General features: G+C 45.4%; 1 protein-coding gene across 1 annotated transcript in view; it reads right to left on the reverse strand.

Annotated features, from left to right (window-relative positions):
* Positions 1–3,178: 3,178 nt before the first annotated feature.
* The window catches only part of CARPB (Carbonic anhydrase-related protein B), a 259,795-nt gene continuing 248,121 nt past the window's right edge, over positions 3,179–14,852 (reverse strand). The window contains exons 8-10 of the mRNA XM_075689676.1: positions 10,700–10,831; positions 7,098–7,140; positions 3,179–5,829 (exon numbers count right to left, since the gene is read on the reverse strand). Coding sequence (XP_075545791.1) covers positions 5,804–5,829; positions 7,098–7,140; positions 10,700–10,831 — 201 coding nt within the window. The 3' untranslated portion in view covers positions 3,179–5,803. The remainder of the gene's footprint in view (positions 5,830–7,097; positions 7,141–10,699; positions 10,832–14,852) is intronic.

The raw sequence follows: 14,852 nt of genomic DNA on the forward strand, positions 1-14,852 counted from the left end.
GTTACCATAATCCTTCTTTTTCTACATTCATTATACTTGTGCTAGTTGCAAATTTGCGTATTTGTAGCACTTTCCTATCTTTTTGTATTGACTTTCTGTATTGCACTCCTGCTATGCTATTGAAAACAAACAAACAAATAAATAAATAAATAAATAAATACCACCTGTATGCTGAACAACAAAGTAGTGTCAGGAAGCACACCTATGTTCTCAACAACAAAAGCGGCAGAGTCGGTTAACGGGCTGGTTACGTGTAGGAATGTGGAAGCTTTACAGTCCAGTGGATGACATGTTTTCGAGTAATGTTTCTGCATGCATTAAAGTTGTTTCTGCCAGTGTTGCATTCGGTGTGTGTATTTGCGTATTCGTTGGCCTCCACACCCTAAACTTTTGGGGCCATGATGCCGCACAGTGTTGAAGTATTCGAGGTTGCATGTGGTAGGTAGTGCGCGGTAGACGCAGTTGTAGTTCAAAGCGATTGTATTTCGCGCTGCGAGATCCTGGATATCTAGGGGTAAGCCGGTTGTGATGACGTCGTCTTCTTTGGCGACATTGCGTTTAGGGGAGCACGGCCGTGACACCTGCCATGACGCCTGACCGCGAGACCTGCCGCCTTCCCCTTCACACGACTACTGCCGCGCCCTTCCGCATCCTGTTTGTGGCATGCGTCCGCTTGATGACACTTGAACGACCTTTTGATGAAATGCCGCATTCCATTAAATGAAATTCTTGATTTACTTGATTGTCTTTTAGTTAGCTATTCGGCAGATGCCACTCGGTGTGTGGCTACTCCTGGTGAATCTTTCAGAGCGTGCACGCCGCGCTGTGAGCTTAGATGTACGTAATTCCGAACCGTTGTCTGATACCTGCCGTACTTTTCTGTGCATTCACCTGTCATCACCATTCTTACATCGCCGAGCATCCTACGTCTTCTTCGTCCTTGTGACATCGCTCCTTATGCGTCTCCCACTGTGCAACCACCTGAATTGGTCTTTGCATTTATGCATAGCCTGTGAGCGGTGTGGTGGTTAAACTTACATAAGCACTGCGTGATATTGCGCTTTGCGCCGGATTAAATTAAACGCTGTTAAAGCATCACCGTCAGTCGTATAGGATTTATTACGCACCACTTCACTACAGCTTCGAGCTTCGATTCACATACATTCTGACGTGCGCTTCGGATCTGCGTCATTTTAAAGCGAATAGCTTTCTGTCGCTCTTTCGCCCACTTTCGTGGCCCCTGGTTGGACTTTCACAGCGGCCGCGAAGCCGCTTACGCAGAGGACCCGTGGGCCTACGCAACCTAGTTGCCGGAGGCGTTTGTTGTCGAATGACCACTACTATACATCTTGGAGACGAATTGCATTTTTGAAGCGTTCGGCTACTCGCGTACATTGACAAGCATTGTCAATGGTTTCTGCATTTTTTTTTACATACAGGCCCTGATTCCTTTAGTCAGTGGAGTCGCAAGCCACTTCAATAATTATGAGACGAAACCAATTGCTCTCATTTTCTACTAATGAATAAGAGGGAGCAGCTGCGCAGCTAATACAAATTACAATACACATCACACTGAACGCTTTTCAGTTCTCGTTTTTCCCTTATGGTCGCTTTGTATCGTTGTGGTCTTTACATACGTGTGTACGTGCATGCGTGTGCGCGTGCTTTCGTGTGCGTTCATATTCACGCGCGCATGTGTGCGTTCGTGGTGTATGTGGCGCAAGTGGGCGAGAACGCGCGAACTACAATAATGAAGGAACAAATTGTTAGCAGGCGTGCAAGAAAAGACAACCGAGAGGAGCGAAATTGACTTTTGCTTCTAACCAAGCCTATCACGGTTTACCACGAACATTACGTTAGACGGGCACTAATCTCGTAGGCGTGCGCAACGAGGGCGCGCGCGTGAGGACGTTGCGATCCACCTGCGCCGCGCGCCTCCGCCCTCCTCGCCCTGCTGCACCCGACACGTGCGCGGCGGAAACCAGAAAGTGGCTCGGCGCGAGCCCCGGCGCGAGTCGCGGAGACAAGCGCATAGCGTGTTCGCGCTAAACGTTTTCCAATACGCATTCGCAGTCGCCACCGTTGCCGGGCGCTGCGCTGGTGAGAGGCCGTTACAACCGTTCTCTTCTCGTTCCTCGGGCTACAGGAAAGTAGCCGACGAGTGCGCGGGCGCTCCTCGAGCCCTCCCTCTGGCTCGTCGGCGCGTCCGGGAGTACGAAACTGCGGACGAGCGATATTCATTACCCACTTATGGATTTGTCATTACAGCGGAATGCGTGCCTGTCTGCTTTACTCGTAAGTACCTCTGGCGATGCGCGCTGCGCGTCGGCGCTTCAAACGCACCCGCGGTTTCATTTGCGCGCGGCAAAACTGCTGGCGTATAGCAGAGCGGATGTAGCGGTAAAATAGTTGACCGTATGCGGCGCAAACATCGGCTCACCTTTTTTTTTCTTCTGTCTTTTTTTCTGTTTCATATGGTGCTCTTGGATTTTTGTCGGCGTGAGCGCCGGCGACATGAGAGATTATATGTTGGTCAAGTTGGAACCAACGGCAAATAAAATGCGGACTGATTCGACCTTGTCTGCAACTATGAGCAAAAGAAAGGGTCGGTGGTGTAACATCGAACCTAAGAAATGACAAAACTAGGGCTAACTTATAGTTGCTTCCCTGCCGCTAAAACTGCTCTGTAACCTCGAATTGAGACAGCAGTGCTACAAGCGGTCATTTTAGCATGCGAAGGTTAGTACGTTTTTACTGAGAGGAAATAACCGTCTTCTTTTTTTTCAATTTTTTGTTTGTCAAAATTGCCTACTTTCGTAATTTTTTTTTCCGGCAGCCAGGGTCGTACGGTAATAAAAAAATAAATCGAGCTCGCCATATCGTTGATTGGTTGGAAATATTCAAGGCCACGAGAGCTTTCCTCTGGCTTTTAAACGGAGCTGAGTTTTTGTTTCTTTGCCACCATTCCAGGTGGAATTTTGAAAGACGCTTAGGTTGTTCGTAAAACTCCAGTCGCTCGTTAAACGTACAGCATGCTTGCAAGCGACACGCAAGTGTTGCATTGAGCGACACGTAGCTGAAACGCTTGCCAATGAGGTCTTGCTCATCGCTGAGAACAAAACACTTTATTGATAACGTGACGACCGCTTCACGTTCCGGTAGTGTGCTCACCAGTGACCATGACCCGTCGTCTCCTGCACTGTTTGCATACCTACTAAGCTTGAACACGTCCCTTTTTTCATTTTTGTGACACCTTTTATTTCAAACAAATGAGAAACAATCATCTCGAAACATAACACACGTAGTTCTTTTCTTTCTCAAAATTTGATATCTTGGAGTCCTGTGGAAGGAAATTGCGATGTTAAAACACTGCCAACTCCCGGAAAAAAGAAAGGACATAGTCATTTCGCAGTTTGAAATCATGGTTCTGTTCTGTAGGGGGGGGGGGGGGGGGGGGGTCGCGCATTTCTTTTTATCGTACGCGTATGCCTTCAATTTCGAGTTGTACTGGGCCATTTGCAACGCCTACACTGAAATAATAATAGCAAAGAAGGACGAGGCAAGAAAAAAGAAATCATTGGACTCGCGTGCAGGTCCGAAATTAAAAGCACGCTTAGCGATGCGTTCCGCGGCACTCGGCTTCGTCACGCGTAAGCTTCAGTCGACTGCCGGCGCCTTCGAAAAAAAAAAAGAAAAAAAAAGGGAGTCTTGCGGACGCTCTGTCGAAACGGTGTCGTCCAAAATAAAACGAGAGGTCCGTGTCCTAGGAAGCACTAGAATCTGACGTGGGTGCGTCACAGTCGCCGTCGCATTCGACGAGGCCATCTCAGGTAGCGTTGCTGCTGCTGCTGCTGCTGTTGTTGCTGGTGGTGGTGATGCCGTTCCCCGCCTTGCTCGTAATCCCGATCCTCGAGCTCCCGAATTCTGACGCCGAAACCGCGAGATGCGATGTTAATTAATCTTCTCTCTCACGTTGGTGGTCGAACTGTTGTTCCACAGCAGCCGTCTCGCTTCTTTGGGCCGCCATGTCATATGTACACACGCTTACACACAAACGCACAAAAGCCCGCGATGCATTTCTGCATCGCGTACATCGTGTCAGCACGTTACGATGCAGCTGCATTGACATCTTTCCTTCCAATTTCTCTTCTCTCTTTCTCTCTCTCTATCTTTTTGTGTCCCCTCGTGTACTCTGTGTGGAATCACTGGCGGCAACACTGCGCCCGTAGACAAATACCACATTTAAGACATTTAAGCGAATGTACCCTGGCAGGGAGAAAAAGAACTAGAAATAAACTTCCAATCAAAAATTACTACTTGACTATAAATAGAGTTAAATGAGAAAGTATACCCTGTGTGCGCAGACGCTTGTTGCTCAGTTTCCTTTTTTTTACCCCTTAAGAAGTATTCTAGGTCATAAGAAATTTACCCAGCTCAAGCCTGCATCAACGCTTCTCAAGTATCCTGCGAAGTATTTTTGAATAGCCTTATTAAAAGCGATTTTGAAAAGTAACAGCATCTCTTACAGCTTTATACCCATCGACATTTCTCGCTTTTGTAAGCGTTTCACGTAGCAACGCAACATCCTTAATGACACGTGAAAGGCCCTGAGACGGAAACCGCTGTTCACTGGAGCAAATGAAAATCAATTGCGCCGGATAATTCCTATCCACTCCGCTCTCCCCTCCTTTGCCCTACTTCCTTTCCCCTCCTTTCCAAAATCGCGGGCGTCATTTTTTACCACCCAGATGTAGCACACACAGCTGTGCTAGAATCCTCCGACAATCCTGAGTAGTCTGTAAACTTGTCATTATCGCTTTTAAAGTAGAGACAATTTGTCTTCGCAAAGAGTACTCCGAGCGCTGGAGTATGCCTGATTTTTCACATCTCGTGCTGTTCTTTTTTTCTTTGCCAATATGTAATATCAGCACATCACTCCAAACAGAATGAGCATAACGACAATCAATGGAACATGGCCATTCTTTATGCCATCCAAGTTTTTTTGTAGATAATAATGGCTGCAAAGCTGTGTTAATTTTGACGCCAAATGAATCCTTTAGTCAAGTAACATTGACAAAGTAGCTTGTGCTTTCTGAGCTAGATACTAACTTTACTGAACGAAATTAGTCCGTTGTACTCTGCAGCCGTTTTTAAATGAAGCCGCACATTATTCTGGGCCACGAAGTTAAACTCATTTCACTCTAAATAGTGATAACAGACCCCAGCGCATCTCAAGCTCCACGCTTCTTCAGCGTTTTATTCTGTAGGAGCATCACTAAGAGCGTTCCTCGTGGGCAGCGACTTTTCTGAAGGCGTGCGTCTCTGATTCTAGAAACACGTTTTCTTGACGCCTTCCCAAGCATTCGCGGGAATGTTATCACTGCCTCCGTCAGTGCGTTACAACAGCCCCTCCAACGTTTCACACCAGTGAGCCCACACACTCACCTGCAGCACTGAACCTACTATCGCGTCAACGAAGAGTAAATTCTCCAAGCTCACTTCACACCAAATCATTGGTAAGGAACCGTCAATTGTCCTCTGGCGCCTGTGGTGATAAAAAAGAAACGGGATAACAAAGTTTATGACACCTCCTCTTCTGTGACGCTGCTCGGAGCAAAGCGGGAGCACGTTGGGGAACTGCGCGCACAGACACAGCCACATTTTCGAACAACGCACACGCGCGCACTGAAATGCGGCCCAAGGGGCGGCGAACGCTCCTCTGTCGAAGCTCGGGCGTGGCAAAGCGTCCCGCAGCACCCGGAGTTTGGCCCGCTTCTTGGGGCATCCGGTTGGTCGCCGCCACTCACGGTCCTACGAATTTGGTATTTGCTGCAATCCGGATCGTCCCGAGCGAAGAAGGTCGGGAAGAAAGAGACAAATACTTTCAATTAGGGAATCAGACCTGTACCAGTAAATGGTATGTTTACGATCGTGCGTGTATTAGAAAGAATGCTTAAATATATTGGCAAGTATGAATGCGGTGTTCGTAGTGCATGCGAAGCATCCAAGAGGATGGGCGTTTTCCCTACAGCTGCGAGACGGAACACTCAAAATGCAGCCACTGTCATGTGCCAGTACGGGAACTGGGCGTTGGGGGCCCACAAGGGCTCCTAAATCGCGCGATGCCGGTCTCGCCACACCTGTGGTCATCTAAATGGAGTTCGCGTGGCAGGCCAACTCATGGACTCTGTGAGCAGATCACCTGACCTAGAATTCGAGGTGGATTATCAAGGCAGACGGATTGTGCCCCGACCGCGACGTAGATGAAGGTGCTGATTTAAAATACCAGTAAACACTTGGCTGCGCCCTCTTGCAAGCAACGATATAACAACGATCAACTAAATCAGCCATTTTTGTCAAACGTATGAATTTACCTTTGCGGCAATTTGGTCCGGGGTGTAAATGCAAGTTTCTTTGTTGTCCGTATGATTAGAGCGCGAATCACATGCCCTGTCAGACACTCTGAAAAGCAGGCCCCGAGAGTGGCATGAGGGTTTTAGTGTGGCGGGTCGAATTTCGACGTTAAGTCACGTACACATGACGGGGGGCGCGGCGGTGCCTCTTCGTGCTTGCAAATAATCATGCGCTACAGGCGCTGTTTGCATGATCACGTTCACCTTTCCGTTTACTTTGATAGTACTATGCAAAGACGCAGTAAACTAAAGTGGTGGTATGTTTTCTTACGTCCTGTTGATTCCTTCTTAACGTGAGCATTGACCAGATTAGCATGCCTCCATGATATGACATCGGAAAAGTGCTACATCATCCGTGTTCCCTTTTTGGCTGCTGCGCAACAAAGGTAATGGCCGCGATCGGAGAAACTATTTCGAATAACAGGTTGACCAGCTGCAGAGTTGTCTGGTAACCAGTTTAGCATTAATAGTGAAAATTATAAAGGAAAAGGAAACTAACAGCGGGGCTACGCAGGGTGGGGTTTCAGCGAATGTCTCTACCCCGTAATTCCACACAGGCACTTGTCCTTGTGTTACAACAGTACAGAATGCGTGGATTACAGTGTGGTACTTAGGTCCGTGCGGTGTAATATGTGCAGTGCTCGTAAATGAAATTAGTAAATTTTTATGGTCGTTTTCGCTTACCTTGATAATACATATTTTTGTACATGGATGGGCAGTTGGAGCCCTGGAAAGCAATTTATAATAAATGTAAGGCATTTGCGATAATGTTTATCACGGTAGACAAAAGAAGAGGCTGTGAGCAGCCACACTCATCGTAACTGTACATTGCAGGTTTGCGTGCGGGGCTAAAAATAAAAAAAAAAATAAACAGCACAGTAAGCGAAGTTTTGAAGTATCAGAAAAATCTCAAGATCCCGCACACAGTTGGAAAAAGTCGCTAATGATAGCATAGAAGCGATTATGAACAACTATTTGGCATTGACGGCAAACTTACCAATAAATGAGCAGAAAGCCCACATATTTACTTACCATACGGCCTTTACTCATTTTGTGCAAACTATCCTATTGAGTTTCTTTAAACACGTCAACAGAAAGCTGTTATCATACATATTCGACTCTTCAGAATTACTGCCCAACAAACAGCGGAGCTGTCCCACTTTCCTCCCAAAGAAAATGGTGACGCACCAGGCTTTCTCAACAGCATGACGTTCTCATGACAACCGCTGTTCACGTGATCTCGTCTCCTTTTCCCCCGCTACCGATGTGTAGAACGGACGCTAGCTAGCGCACTTAATGATTTCCGATTTTGCAAAGCAATCTTTAGTGTCCACATCGGATCGCATTTGGTTGTATTTGTGCAATGTCTCAGATAGAAATATTTATTACTTTGCTTACAACGACCATTTCAGATTACGGGTACTCTTTTGCAAGGGCCGCCTTCTAATGTCCACAGCACTTTGTTAATTTGCAACGCTACTCCTGATTGCTTCCCGCACTAAATTTTCACCGTGGGTGCCACATCGCAAAGCGTATCTGTTCATTCGCAAAGAAAATGATTCTTTCGCACATCGCATACACAATTATCTTAAGAGATGCAGACACAGACGTAATTAGCTCCTAAGTGAATTCGCAACGCGGACTGCATTGTCCTGCGTATATTCAGCTGGGCATCGTCAGGTACAGAAATGTCTGTTTAGCAGCAGGTTACAGTCGCGATGTATTCGCAGTAAAATATGGGAGTTCTATCTCGCCTTTGTCGCCTTTGAACACTAGTTATTTCTTTTATGTTCCTGATACCATACTCCTTTGTCATTGTTTTATTTTAAAATTTGCGCTTGGTCTGTCATCTTGTTCGTTCTTTCTTCGGCGATACCCTGGCGGGACAAGAAGCTCTCGTCCAGCAAGTACGTCGAGCAGCCATGACCAGTGGAGTCCTGGAATGAGGACCCCACCCACTCGACCTCTAGAGCAACCACCTCGATGGTCCGAATAAATGTTTTCTCTCTCTATTCTTTCCGTCCCTTTCTCGTATCCTTCCATTTTTATGTTTCTGTCCCTTCTTTCCTAAAGAGTAGGCAGGCATTGTGCGTTTCCAGTGGCAGTTGCCTGCCCATTTCCTGCTCTTTTTCTCTGTTAAATTTGTATAGATGTTTTCTATACTACTACTACTACTACTACTACTACTACTACTAACACATAAATAATAATAATAACAATAATAATAATAATAATAATAATTAGCCTATTTTATGTCCACTGCAGGACGAAGGTCTCTCCCTGCGATTTCCAATTACCCCTGTCCTGCGCCAACCGATTTCAACTAGTGCCAGCGGATTTCCTAATTTCATCGCTCCACCTAGTCTTCTGCCGTCCTCGACTGCGCTTCCCTTCTCTTGGTACCCATTCTGTAACCCTAATTGTCCACTGTCTATCTAACCTGCGCATTACATGACCTGCCCAGCCTCATTTTTTCTCTTAATGTCACAAAGAATATCGGCTATAGCCGTGTGCTCTCTGATCCGACCACGCTCTTTCTGTGTCTTAACGTTATGCCTAGCATTCTTCGTTCCGTCGCTCTTTGCGCGGTCCTTAATTTGTTCTCAAGCTTCTTTGTCAGTCTCCAAGTTTCTGCCCCCTATGTCAGCACCGGTAAAATGCACTGATTGTACACCTTCCTTTCAGCGATAATGGCAAGCTTCCAGTCAGGAGCGGACAATGTCTGCCGTATGCTTTCCAACCCATTTTTATTCTTCTGTGAATTTCCTTCTCATGGTCAGGGCTCCCTGTGATTAGTTGACCTAGGTAAACGTGCTCCTCCGCCGACTCTAGAGGCTGACTTGCGATCCTGAACTCTTGTTCAGTTGCCCGGCTGTTCTTGATTATCTTTGTCCTCTGCATAATAATCTTCAATCCCACTCTCACACTCTCTTTGTTAAGGCCCTCAATCATTTGTTGTAACTCGTCTTTAGTGTTACTGAACGAGACAACGTGATTTCCAAACCGAAGGTTGCTGAGCTATTCGCCGTCGATCCTTTCTCCTAAACCTTCCCAGTTTAATAGCTTGCAGTGAACAGTACGCAGTGAGTGAAGCACGCAGTGAATAGCGTTGGAGAGATTGTTTCTCCTCGTTTAACCCCTTTCTTTATAGGTATCTTCCTATTTTTCTTATGGAGAATTAAGGTAGCTGTGTAATCTCTCTAGATATTTTCCAGGATACTTAGGTAAGAGGTCTGCACTCCTTGATTACGGAATGCCTCTATGACTGCTGGTATCTCTACTGAATCAAATGCCTCTTCGTAATCTATGAAAGCCATATATAGAGGCTGATTGTACTCTGCGGATTTCTCGATTACCTGATTGATGACATGGATGTGATCCATGGTAGAGTATTCCTTCCTGAAATCTACCAGTTCTCTTGGTTGACTAAAGTCCAGTGTCGCCCTTATTCTATTGGAGATTATCTTGGTGAATATTTTATATAATACTGGGAGTAAGCTAATGGGCCTATAACTTTTCAATTTTTTAACGTCTCCCTTTTTGTGGAGTAGTATAATGTTTGCATTCTTGCAGTTTTCTGGGACCGTTGAAGTCGATAGACACTTAGTATAGTGGGCCGCCAGTTCTTCAAGCATTATGTCTCCTGCATCTTCGATTAAATCGACTGTTATTCCATGTTCCCCTGCCGCTTTTCCCCATTTAATGTCTTGCAAGATTCTTTTGACCTCATCGCTAGAAAATATCGGTAGAAGGAGTCTTTGCAAGCTGTGCTTCGAATGGAGGTATCGTGGCTCCTCTGGGTACTGTACAGGTCAGTATAGAATTTTACCGCTGCTTTTCCTATACCTTCGAGATTGCTGATGACATTACCCTGCTTATCTTTCAGTGCATACATCTTGGTTTGTCCTATGCCAAGTTTCCTTCTCACTGTTTTCATGCTGCGTCCATTTCTTGCGGCTCCCTCAGCCTTTCTCACGTCTTAATAATAATAATAATAATAATAATAATAATAATAATAATAATAATAATAATAATAATAATAATAATAATAATAATAATAATAATAATAATAATAATAATAATAATAATAATCACTAAGCCCCACAGAACACATTAAAGATACTGCGTGGTCCCATTGCACGGCTTGTATACTAGAAGCTCCTAAGCTCGCCAACGTGACGCGAGAGTGACGCCGGAAAAGCGTTCCATGTAGTTTACGCTCAGCTCAGCAACTATATGCAGTTACCACCACATCGCGAATGCAACGTGGAGCAGGACTCACTGACCTGTTTCCACTTGAAGTCAATGTTGGTTCTAACGAGCCTCTGATTGACCGGAAGTGTGGGCCTGAAGTTGTCCGACAGCGGAGCCTTGGCGTTCAGCTCGTCACCTTGCATCAGCTTTCGAAGAAGGTAGAGCTGCGAGAGAATTGTGGGGGTGAAGGAGCAGCGTTAAATTGTCGGCATCGCCATCGACTCGAGCACAAAGCTTGAAGGTGCACTAAAGAGCAACACCAAGGCGGCATTCATACCACTGAATCACAAAGGTCATACGGCTATAGAGCCTGTTTCGCATGCTGCGACTGCATATGGAAAGAAATCGGTGCAGCCGCACGCGTAGCAACGCGATGGTCGCTAAGCGACGGTCGCGGATGGTCACTTTGGTAGAAAAGGGACCGTGCCGCTCGCTGTCAATTTTTTCAGCCGCACTACTTCAGTCGCAAAGCTGCGGAACCAATCTGCGACGAAAGAGAAGGACGTCAGAATTACGGTGGCACTTATGTTACGTGGCAATTGGCGGTGGGAGTAGACGCAAACACCCCCAATCGCAAGACAGTTAGGTGTGGCGATGGGTGGGTCGCGCTTGCTGGTGTGAACGTCGGATGCGGTGACTCACTCCACTTCTTTAGTTGCAACCGATCGCGCGACATCTCTATTCACCGATGTGAATGCGGCCTAAATCACTTTCTAGATTCGTAAGGATACCTTCAAGGCAGAGGTATGCCAAAACGCTTGAAATCGATTTGGGCGTTCCCTTTTATAGTACTAGACCGGGTACGTATCTACATATGTATGTATGTATGTATGTATGTACGTACGTACGTACGTACGTACGTACGTATGTATGTATGTATGTATGTATGTATGTATGTATGTATGTATGTATGTATGTATGTATGTATGTATGTATGTATGTATGTATGTATGTATGTATGTATGTATGTATGTATGTATGTATGTATGTATGTATGTATGTATGTATGTATGTATGTATGTATGTATGTATGTATGTATGTATGTATGTATGTATGTATGTATGTATGTATGTATGTATGTATGTATGTATGTATGTATGTATGTATGTATGTATGTATGTATGTATGTATGTATGTATGTATGTATGTATGTATGTATGTATGTATGTATGCGTGCGTGCATGCACATCTGGAACATTATAGGCACTATAAGCAATCATACAACTTCGCGTCGTCAGGTGCCTCTACGGAGCTTCAGAACATGCAATTTTATGTATGGCCAGCATTGAGTCAGAACGAGAAGAAAAGGGTGTTAACCGAGGGGCCCGATTTTTATTAATCCTATCATGAGAAGCCAACAAAGACACCAAGGACAACATAGGGGAAGTCACTTGTACTCACCAATTGAAGTAAAGAAATTATTCATTAATAACAATGAAAGCGGATGAAAAAAACAACTTGCCGCAAGTGGGGCACGATCCCAAGTCTTCGCATTACGCGTGCGTTGCCCTTGATTACGCGCGATAGTCCACTGACTCAACGTCGAGTCAGTGGTTTTTCGCTGAGAAGGGTAATTGTGTGGTACATGGAGTAGAGTGCAGTGAACAGGTCGCGTGCACTGAGTTCGCGCAAAGTCTGAGCACACAACGCACATTAATAAGAAAAGGTCGAGTTTCGAAATCACAAGTACTAGTACTGCACGTTGTGCAATTCCGATTAAAAGCATCGCGTCCTGCAAATGCTTTTGGGCATCGCAGAGGTTGCTGACACGCGATTAAGATCGACACCGTTGGTAGTAGGTCAGGCTCAGGTATAGAAACGATGAATTCTTAACGAAGGCTACGTAAATGAGTCGCAGTTGAAAAATAAAAGACAGTTTGGCAAGATGTTACACTCCTGTAACACATGAAGGCGAAATCCTGCTGGTCACGTGCTAATGCATTAAGTTATACGATCGGAGGGGTCAGGCTTCTTACAAGGTGCAGTGGGAAGTAAACGTAATGACACTGTAGGTCGACCTCCTTAAGGACACATACGAGCACCTAATGCACTGCCTAAAGGATCTTTCATTCTCTTTTTCTTTCCGTCTTTCTTCTCCCTTCCTACCTTTCGGTCTTTCTTTCTTCTTCGATTCGTTCTTTCTTTCGTTCTTTCGTTCTTTTTTTTCATTCCTGCCTTCTTTTTTTTTTCTTTCGCTTCTTCATTCATATTCAGCCATTGCACCTTAGCTTGCTTACGAGAGTATGAGACATTCCTGATGATGATATCTTTTGCATCACTCTTTCTTTTTGTGCATCACTGGACCAGACGTCGTTTTTTTCGGGTACGAGCCATTGCAACGAACCATCTAAGGAGTTCGCCTTAAAAACATCATTAATTGTTTCATAGCGTAACAGCTCTCTCTTAACCAGTGACCGTATGTGGCGCGAACTGACCCTGCCTTTGTCAATCGCGTTGCACGATTAAACTTGTAACGACTCATTAAGAATGATTATGGCTACCTGGTCCACTTCAGACGACTCAGAGACTTAAAATATGAAGCCCCTTTTCTGTGCAACAGCTGCAGCAAATGAAGTGTGTGTGTGTGAGAGAGAGAGAGAGGGAGAGAGAGAGAGGGAGGGGGAGAGAGAGAGAAGCACTAGAAAGACAGGGACGTTAACCTGAGTTTATCTCCGGTAGGCTACCATGTGGGGAAAGGGGGAAGGCGCTGCGAGAGATGAGACACAAAGAACCAAATAAAAAAAAAATCAGCAACATAGAACTGTCTCTGCATGACGCTGTCACACAGTCTGCGAAGGTGCCGCACAGCCATACACAGCGTCAATGGTCCCACCAACACAGTCGACGCCCCACAGTGCACAGTGACAACTCGTCACATAGTCCGGTACCTCTTAGATAACGCGGCAACGCCATTATAGCGACTCTTGCTGACGTACGTGCAGGCCAATTTCCAAGAATTTTACTTTCCATGAGTGGGCGCTTGTCCAGGTCGTCTAGCATGGCCGAAAGCGCTGTTCTTTGCGGGTTGAAACGAGGGCACAGGCAAGGAAGGTTCGCGATCGTTTCGCTACGCCCGCATAAGTCACAAAAGGGCCTATTGGGCCAATCCGACATAAAGGAGCACACATGTGAGAATGCTACTCCAAGCCATAGACGGACTAGAAGGGCGCAGTCACATGGCGGGAGGTCAGGCGGAATACGGGTTTGCAAAGTAGAGATCCAGAATATGGAGGTGTGTGCTTGTAAAGTCGGATGAATTCCATCGACCTAACGTTAGGTAAAGCGCAAGCCGGCATAGTTTTTTCGCTGCCTCGGCTCTCGAAAGAGGAATGGCAACCCAGTTGACGGCATCATGAGGAGATCGGGCAGCTGCGTACGCTTAATTATTTCCGTGCATGGAAGTCAAAATGCAACATTGGAACATTGACAAGACATAATCCTCTGATAATTCAGATTGAAACTGTTAATGAACACGGGCACAAAAAAGCGAACGAGAATTTAATCACGTGCAGACCAATATTTCCGAACGCACGTGTATATCTTCTTGTAATACAATGCAGTAGAAAAGTCAAACGCTCACTGTGCCTCTAATGTCTAAAGACAAGTACAGGCTCGAGACAGCCTGGACTTACACTCTCTGTTCAACTTTAACTCAACGGAACATCTATGTTTCATATAGTGTCCACATAATTACTCTTTTCTTGAAGACACAAAATTGAAATCTTCTAGTACGCCATGGCAGTAAGTGAAAAAGAAACAACAGCAACATTAACGGTAAAAAAGGCATAATCGTTTTTCTTTTGTCGATTTAAAAAGGCAAAAGAAAAAAGAAGAATCAGCAAAGACGTTGAAAAAGAACAAGAGAAAGGAGAATTGGTAGAAGTGTGGGCGTAGAATTGTCGCAACAGCAAATATTTTCATAATGAAAATGCGATTTTTTTGTCGTTATAGCGGCTGGACTCAATTATATTTCAGCTTGCCTTGGCGTTTCTCAAGAGTCCATTTTGCTGGGTTCCAAAATAGTGTTCTGGAGAATCTCTCGGAAGAAGCATTTAATACTCCTTTTTACTTCTTCTCCTTCTTTGTTTTTAATGACTGTCGCTGAAGAGACACGCGTCATATTGTCGTGCACTCTCTCTTTTTGTACACCTTTCGCTTTCACTTTGTTTTTTTTTCTGTCCTCT

This window comes from Dermacentor variabilis, chromosome 4 (genome assembly GCF_050947875.1).
Source record: "Dermacentor variabilis isolate Ectoservices chromosome 4, ASM5094787v1, whole genome shotgun sequence".
Lineage (NCBI taxonomy): Eukaryota > Metazoa > Arthropoda > Arachnida > Ixodida > Ixodidae > Dermacentor > Dermacentor variabilis.